Raw genomic sequence first — 9,247 nt, forward strand, 5'->3', positions numbered from 1 at the left:
ACAAGTGAGCGGTGTACAACTTTTGTATGTAGAAATGAACGGTGTACATTTTTACGTGTCTAATTGCACCGTGTCGAAAATTAATTTTCTGTGTCCAAAAATCACAGTGTCTAAAATTTCTGTGTCTAAATGAACCGTGTCCAATTGAACCGTGTACACCAAAATGTGTCCTTTCGAACCGTGTCTATTTGCAGCGTGTCCAATTGTACTGTGTCCAAGTGAAGGCCACTCGAAACGACAACTGGAAAGTCAAGATGACAAAGGGGCAGGATGATCGGTATAAGAACCGGTCAAGGTGATAAACATCATCAGCGACGGAGCTCAGGGATGAGAGGACAATGTATTGTGATGATTTGCAATTTGAGACAAAGGAGTTTGTTCACGAAAACGATCGGTTAGAAACAACTGTTTGAAATATAGAAGTTTTCTCAGCTTAAATAGACTCGTTGAAGAGAATCTTCATGAGATCTACCATTAAATCATCCTCGAAAACTCCTCCCTAATTTACTAGTAACAATACATAATACGATCACAATATAAGTAAAGATTAAGGAGAATAATACGGTTAATGTAAGAACAGAGAAGTGGAGAATAAGGATGCACTGAGGGATCCCTATTCTGAACAGAGGTTGAGAGAAAGATTCAGCACCGTTCAAGCGCTCGAGCAAATCGATATGACCGCGACGCGGCTCGACGAGGATCGAGACGATGTGAGGCTGAACTCGCGAATACTTTCCCGTGATTGACTTTGAATAACGCACTTGTACCCGATCGATGCATTCGATGATTCGAACGAACAATACGTTAACCGGAATCGCTGATGACGAGACAAAGAGATCGAATTGTAAGCACACGCGTTGCAACCGACTCTACTTGTAGACTTGCGAGAAGCGACTCACCGGTGCGAGCGATCGGCGAACAACGGGACGGGTTCCGTGACTCGCGTCTCGGATTCGGCGAAGCGACAACGAATCAGCTAATCCGCTAACGTGTATGCGGCACGTGATTTCTGCGTGAGAGCGGATCAGCTGACGCTTCGCGTGAAGCGGCTGCCGAACTTTCGCGACGGGCGACATGCAGACCGACGGATCGCGAACACTAATCAATTTTAATTTTAAATAATACAATACATAAATATAATTAAGGCAATATGAGCCGTCACAGGATCGAAGGTGATCGGACGAAGTGTCGTCAATTTAAAGAAACATATCGTGTTGACATATTATATATTAAACATTAAACGTTTCGGTCATCTCAAGTGACCCTCTTCAGTAATATAAAGAAAGGAAAGAAAAGTATATTGTAACATACTAAATACGCTATTAAAATTTGATGAGTCATGGTCTTACATTTCGTTGGTATGACTTATTAGTTGAATTTCAAACGATAATTGCGCAATTCGGGGTCGATAGCATTACGTCTCATATGTCCATCGTGTCTTCAACATGGCACGTGTCAGCAGTCAGATACTTCTTTTGGTATCGGAATGGTTGTCTGAACTCTGGCGTCAAAAGTTAAACAATAGGACGTTACGCCAATGAAGTAAATTGTGTGTCAATAAATCAAAGTTAATTATAAAGTAATGTTATATCAATTTTGTAAAACTACCTTGAGTCGATTAATAAGAGGCACTTACTGTGATATAGAGAACGCTGGACACATAAAACGTTTACAGAGTTATCGATGTGTATGGTCGTTAAGTTCGTGTTTGACTGACGGTGTTTCATAGTTGTGTTTGTATATATGTAACGTGATGTATAAGAGTCGTTTCCAATGCGAAGTGTGATTGGTAAGAGGTAATGTCATGGACGAATCATCGAGGAGAATGTTTTTACGCGTTATTTTAAATTCTTTAATTTTTCTAGCAGAGGAAGATATGAATCTCCAAACAATAAAGTGTCTGTCTGGAGGTTAATACCATTCCTCTGCTCAATTATGTGTAACATTTCTGAGACCAATCGTCTCATGTAAAATGGCTCTTTGTCTAATATTATCGTTTCGTCAAAATCAAATGTATGGTCATTAGTTAAACAGTGTTCGTGTATCACTGAAGGGTTGTTGCGGTTTAATTTTTTATGTTCTTTTATACGTGTCGAAAGTAATCTACTTGTTTGTCCCGTGTATGTTGCATTACAGTTCTTACATTTGATTTGGTACACCACATTAGAGTTGGATGCATACGGTATCTTGTCTTTATGTACTTTAATTAGGTTGTTTAGTTTGTTGAACCCATAGAAGCTAATCCTTTTTTCCATGCTTGTGGAGAGCGATTTGAACTTGTTGGATATGTCAGGAACGTATGGGATAGAGAGAAAAGGTTTATCGTTAGTGGTACCGTGGTCAGTGTGATTGTCAGAATTTTTATTTATTAAGTAAGATAGTCTAGAAGTTAATGTTTTAAAAATAAAATCCAATGGTAACCATTAGAGAGTAACAAAGAAATTGCTATGTGTATGTTATGTTTGTGGAAAGACGGATGAGATAAAATAAAAGCTCTGTCAATCAGTGAAATTGTCACTGCTCTCTTTTGGTTGAGTGGATGATTGGAGAAAAAATTAAGATATCTTCCCGAAAACGTTGTTTTGTGAAACCAATTAAAAATCATTTTGTCATTTTTTAAAATTATGGTTATGTCGAGAAAGTTGAGTTCATTATTAATAGATTTTTCTAATGTGAATTGAAGTCTTTGGTGAATAGAGTTAAATTTTTGTAATACGTCGGTAAAGAAAGCTTCTGGAACTGCCATTGCGATATCATCCACATATCTACAATAGAGTGGTGTGTGGAATTGTAATTTTTTTAAAGCTAAATTTTCTAGATCTTGTAGTACGATCTCGCTCTTCACAAACATTCCCATCGATTTAGTGATATCAAGCATAGAAAATAGATGGAATCTCATTGCTCTCAAAACCAATATACCACACATAGAGTTCATAAAAGTCTTGAAGTTTATTTTAGAATCAACGTATTTTACTTTCACATAATTTATAGACAAACATTTGGTTTCCCGATGGGATCCCCACTCTCACCCATCATAGCCGAGATCGTACTACAAGATCTAGAAAATTTAGCTTTAAAAAAATTACAATTCCACACACCACTCTATTGTAGATATGTGGATGATATCGCAATGGCAGTTCCAGAAGCTTTCTTTACCGACGTATTACAAAAATTTAACTCTATTCACCAAAGACTTCAATTCACATTAGAAAAATCTATTAATAACGAACTCAACTTTCTCGACATAACCATAATTTTTAAAAATGACAAAATGATTTTTAATTGGTTTCACAAAACAACGTTTTCGGGAAGATATCTTAATTTTTTCTCCAATCATCCACTCAACCAAAAGAGAGCAGTGACAATTGCACTGATTGACAGAGCTTTTATTTTATCTCATCCGTCTTTCCACAAACATAACATACACATAGCAATTTCTTTGTTACTCTCTAATGGTTACCATTGGATTTTATTTTTAAAACATTAACTTCTAGACTATCTTACTTAATAAATAAAAATTCTGACAATCACACTGACCACGGTACCACTAACGATAAACCTTTTCTCTCTATCCCATACGTTCCTGACATATCCAACAAGTTCAAATCGCTCTCCACAAGCATGGAAAAAAGGATTAGCTTCTATGGGTTCAACAAACTAAACAACCTAATTAAAGTACATAAAGATGTGACGAACCGCCCCTCTCGTCACTAGTCCGGGCCGACCATCCGCCTCGTGGCGCTATGCGCCACACGCATACTTCCGTGCACGCCCCACGCCGGGCACCGACCGAGCGAGGAAAGGGACTAGCCCTTCCACCGCGCCTCCCCGCCAGCCACGGTCTCGCGGGTATAAAGCGAGCGGCCGGAGCAACCGAGGCATCCAGTCCTGTCTCGGCTCCGATCCCGACACGACCGCTCCCGATACCGATTCACCACGTTGGGCGCTCCCAACCTCCTTCGTACAACGGACGGGTGCCCCCGTCCGCATCCGGGTACTCCCGGAGTACGAGTCTCCGCCGTCGGGTACCCCCGGCGGTCTTTGGCCTTAACCCGGCCGGGCTCTCCCGGTGCCCCGTCGCACTGGACACGGGCTCTCCCGTCTCCAGCTGGGTACTCCCAGCGTGCGAGCTAACCCCGATCGGGCGCTCCCGATCGGCCTGACCTGACACCGTAGCTGTAAGATCGTAGATGTAAGACCGTAGATATAAGACCGTGGATGTAAGACCGTAGCTGTAAGACCGTAGATGTAAGACCGTGGATGTAAGACCGTAGACGTAAGACCGTAGGTATAAGACCGTAGCTGTAAGACCGTAGATGTAAAGCGTGGTCTACAATGGCAGTAGGAGTAGTGGATTAAGGCTGTAAGACGTCGGAGTAAGCTCGTGTTTCCGGTGTAGTAGGCGTAGAGTAAGGCTGTAAGCGAAATGGTTCAATTCCATTTCGTACGACCTACTCTCTTACTCTCAGCAAAAAAAAAAGAGAACTGGGCAGTTGAGCTGGTTGAATCAATAATTTAACCTAGCCACGTGGTCAGTGTAAATACGTGACAATGTCGGACACAGAATCTTTATTATTAATAGAAGACGAAGGTGACATTGGTAACAGTAGAGAATTAATTGCTATGGTTCGAGCTAATCGGTTTTTATACAACAAAACCGAAAAATTGTACGCCAATGGGGATGTTAAAACCATCGCATGGGCACAGATCGGCGCAAATCTCACTTACCCATTAGAAGGTAAGTTGATTTTGGTTATTTTGAAATAATTGATACGGTTCTGTAGCGATTTGTTTTTAAAGTGGTGTTTTCCATTTTCAAGTGTCAATTTGTCTTTTTTCATCATCGAGTGAATGACTAGGACAAAATGATATTTATGTCAACTTGTGTCAGTAATACTTAAAATATGTAATACTTAAAATTGGCATTTTACTAGAATTAAACGTAATATATTTGTTAGGTGCTGCTGTTGAGAAAAAATTTTACGCTCTGAGACAACGCTTTGGGAAAGAGCGAAGAAAGGTCGTGCAGTCTATTCCGAGATCTGGAGCTGGAGCAGACCAGCCCACATACACACCTACTTGGGCATTATACAAGAATCTCACATTTCTGGAGGACATTATCAAACCTAGGAAGTAAGTGTTGTGGTCTAGGAAGTTTTGAATGACAAATGCCGATGACATAATTAATGGTTGGTAATATTGATCCTAGAACTTCATCGAATTATAAATCTAAAGTTCCTGCAAATAGTCAAATATCAGTTCTTCGCACATGTGCACCGTTCTCGTCTCAGTCTGATCCTTCTCCTCCTGATCCTCCTCCTGATAGTCAAGCAACAATAGTTTGTACGATTCCTTCTACCTCTTCTGCAGCTGCTAGCTCAGACATGTTGGAATTCAGTTCTTGAAATTCGAACTTGCGTACAAGTCTTATAAGTGAGGAGACTAAAGAAAATTGTCAGGTCTTTATGATTTAATATGACATAATCTGAAGTACTTCTGTTGCATTTCCAGGTACTGACGAGAGCTCCACAGATTTATCTGAGGTCCATTTTTCATCGTCTTCTGCAATACCACTTTCTTCAGTAACCTCGAAGTCTGGAAGCGATAATGCAGTAGCACAGGTTCAGAAAACTATGTCTAACATCGGTATCAAGCGCAAAGTGCCCTGTTCCGATTCGTTTGCGATCAAAAAACGACAGGAAGCAGATACTATTAATAAGTCCTTAATCGAGCAGAGTAAGGGATTGACGGAGCTTGCAACAAAGATTGGTGAAGCAATAATCATGGCTCCACCTCCATTACAAAATACTGCAATAGTCAATAACGCATTTTCTGGTACTCAATCCATGTTGAGTGCCATAGGATTCGCACTAAATACAGTACCGGAAAATACGCAACTTGAATGTCTTATTGGTATTTTAAATTACATCAATGAGTTCTCTAAAAAAGTGGATAAGCAGACTTTGTAATCTGCCGTCTCGCAGTCGTTTAAATGTATTCCTCAGCCGGAAATGATTGGTATCGATGTCAGTCCATCGATGCGTCGATAAACGGTTGATGTAATATTACCAGTATTTATTTTTCAACCTTAGTTTAATAGTTGATTATCTAATTAAAGTTTTTATTGTTCGTTAAAATGTAATATATCAAGCTCTGGATTTTTTGTGCAGTATTGTACATATATTGAAATACTATTTATTTTATTGCACACATTTTGAGAATCGTTGATACCTCAATGGAAATCATAAGCATAACAAATGTAATATTGATGAATCGAGTTACAATGTATAGACAATATAGGCAACGCTATTAACCTGATTGTAATTAATTTAAGCAATAATGTAGATTTGAATTAATTGATGTATTCTCCAGACTGATAAAATCAACAGATATGTCATGCTTTATGGACAAGAAACCATCTCAAGATGATTGATCTTCTGTGTATCACAATAGAGGAAACTCGAGTAGTAAAATGTGAACTTTATTATTATGATAATGCATCGACTACGTAACATGTTACAAGAAAAATTTATCAAGATATATTTGGACTGTTTTAAAAATTAAGTATTATGTTTATTTGAAGTATAATTATGGAGCAAAAACAAACGTTTAATAATGAAAAGAATGTTTCGAAATTATTATAATTACGGGAAAGCTATGCAATTAACTCTTGTAAATGTCGTGAATCGAAATATGATTTCAAATCTTGAAATATCTTATCTATCATTGAATTTACTCAGTGCTGACATGACAATAGATATATACACTGAAATAAAATTAAAACTTATATTATATATGTTCATATTGGTGTTACTTTATTGTGTAAATCATTGCAGAACAATACGTCATTTAGATTTGAGAATTTAAAATATTAATTACATATATTTTTACATAGTCATAAAGTTTATTTTAATACAGGTTGTTTGAATAAAACAACAAAATTTTTATTCAAAACATATGTTTCGTATAAGCATATATTGTTTTAATGAAACAAATTTCAACCAAATAAATAGGAATACTAAATCCAAAGAAACCTTTCTCTCTGTATATATATATTATTATATTATATATTATATATTATATATTATTATACTATGCAGGAGGGTTAATTGTTCGGTCTTGGAAAGCTCTCACATATTGCCAGGGCGCCTGAGCTTCCCCAACTGGAGACACAAAATACTCTTTCAGATAATTACGCATTCCTTCTGACACAGACCCCCCTCGATTAGCTCCAGTTCTACCTAACTCTTGAAAAAATTGACCCGGTCCAATAGTCCTCCACCGACCATCATGAATAAGCCCATTCTCATTTTCAACACCGAGCCAATCAGGAGGGCAATACTGAGAGGCAAAGCTATCATTACCGTTATTAGAATTAATAATAAAATTATGGAGGCAAACAAGAGCTTTAAAAATTTTTTCTGCATTTGCTACAGAAAAACACAATCGTTTGTGTAAAATATGCCAGCGTGATACTAGTATCCCAAATGTGTTTTCTATGCAGAGGCGTGCTCTAGTTAGCCGGTAATTGAAAACACGCTGCTCGTTTGTTAACTGATTACGTCTTGCATAGGGGCGCATAAGATATGTGGTAAGGGGGAAAGCTTCATCAGCTACAATTACATGTGGGAAAGGAACATCTCTTCCTGACAGAGGTGTTGGTGGTGGAAGATCAGCATCACCAGAAGCAAGATCTGCAGCTAATTCTGAATTTCTCCACACACCACCGTCACTAATTGAACCTGTACGTTAAATCAAGCACACTTCATGTATCACGAGACACGGTAGTGTCTTGCGCCAAGTTATAAGCGACAAAGTTAAAGCGACAAGCTAGAACCGCGCGCGCGAGACCGACCGTGTAGTTTACGCGAGTTACGAGTATATAGGGTGATAAAAAACCAAGTGCCATAAATTTGTCAGTTATTAAAAGAAGACTCGCTATTACCTACCAAATTGTCCAATGTCCACCCATGTAAATTTATGATTTGCATCACAAAGTGCTAATAGCACAATACTGAAAAATTTCTTATAATTGTAGTATTGTGAACCAGAGCATGGAGGTTTCTCGATCGCCATGTGTCTACCATCCAGAGCACCAATACAGTTTGGAAATTGCCATTTCAACATGTATTCTTCACTTATTTTTTTCCAGCCATTAGCATCTAGTGTAGGAAGCACAATTGGTTGCAGGGCAAGCCATATAGCATGACAAACTTCTGGCACTATTTTGCAGGCCGTCGATTTCCCAACTCTGAATTCGAGATGTTTCGTTCGCATACTCTCTCCTTGAGCAAGGTACCTACAGAAGGTACCTACTCTCATTTTCTACGTCGCTTTTTGTCACTTATCTTTATTTATTTTCTTTTGTAATAAACCCGACTCTATTTATTTTAATTAGTGGCTTTCTTTTCGTGTGCGTCGCTACCTGTCTGTACCGTCCGTCTTTAGAACCTGATCTTTCCGTCGCCTCTTGTAAACTTTTGCGTTCTGTCAACCACCACCCAGCCCCTCTGCCGTTAGACGAGCTAGCCAGCCCGTGCCGAAGGCCGGTAATTCACGTTCGCGTAATTTCGTTGGTATCGCGAAGTAACGCGTGAGAGACCGCGTCTGGCGCCCACTCTTCGGTTTTCTAATTGGAAATTCGGTTTTCGGTACGGCACGCGCGGAACTACCGGTATCCCGTTCCTTTTCGGCGCGTTATCATTTTCCCCCGGGATCCCCTCCCCCTTTTTGTCGGCGCCTTTATTCCCCTGCGCTTCTCGCGCCCAACGGCCGCACTCCCGCCGTTGGCGTGCTACCCTTCAAAGATCCGCGCGACTGCGAGAGCGGGACGGCAAGAGCTGCGTTCGGCATTGCAAATCCAAGGCGTCGGAGTGCTCTTTCGCATTCGAGTAATGGCTCTTGCAGACCAGCGCGACGACGCGACGCGCGACGCGCGATATCCAATCAGCGCACAGCTTTTCTCAACGTCACATCCGTCGCTGTGAAGAACGCGACGTCGCGACAAAAGTTTCAACTTTGACGATTTGTCGCACGCGACACACTGGGCTGCGTTCAGAAACACCACCCGATCCATCATTCTATCCTTGTTGCTCATCGTATGTTAAACAAGGATAAAATATACGCCAGTGCGTTCGGGTGACGTTTCTGAACGCAGCTCTGATCTGATGTCTAGTGAACTCTCTGGGAGCCAAGTAACCTCTAGCTAAAGGTACGTAAGCGGCGAGCGCTCGGTCACAAATATTTG

The 9,247-nt window shown here is 39.9% G+C and overlaps 1 protein-coding gene across 1 annotated transcript; it reads right to left on the reverse strand.

Moving 5' to 3' along the window:
- Positions 1 to 7,241: 7,241 nt before the first annotated feature.
- On the reverse strand, positions 7,242 to 8,322 carry LOC105556080. The gene is made up of 3 exons (XM_012003150.1): positions 7,950 to 8,322; positions 7,563 to 7,742; positions 7,242 to 7,354 (listed from the first exon to the last, which is right to left on the reverse strand). The coding sequence occupies exons 1-3, from the start codon at positions 8,320 to 8,322 to the stop codon at positions 7,242 to 7,244; spliced, it is 666 nt and encodes a 221-aa protein (XP_011858540.1).
- Between the last annotated feature and the right edge of the window lie 925 nt (positions 8,323 to 9,247).

Source organism: Vollenhovia emeryi, unplaced genomic scaffold, assembly GCF_000949405.1.
Source record: "Vollenhovia emeryi isolate VEMERY1.0 unplaced genomic scaffold, V.emery_V1.0 DF940368.1, whole genome shotgun sequence".
NCBI classification, from domain to species: Eukaryota; Metazoa; Arthropoda; class Insecta; order Hymenoptera; family Formicidae; genus Vollenhovia; species Vollenhovia emeryi.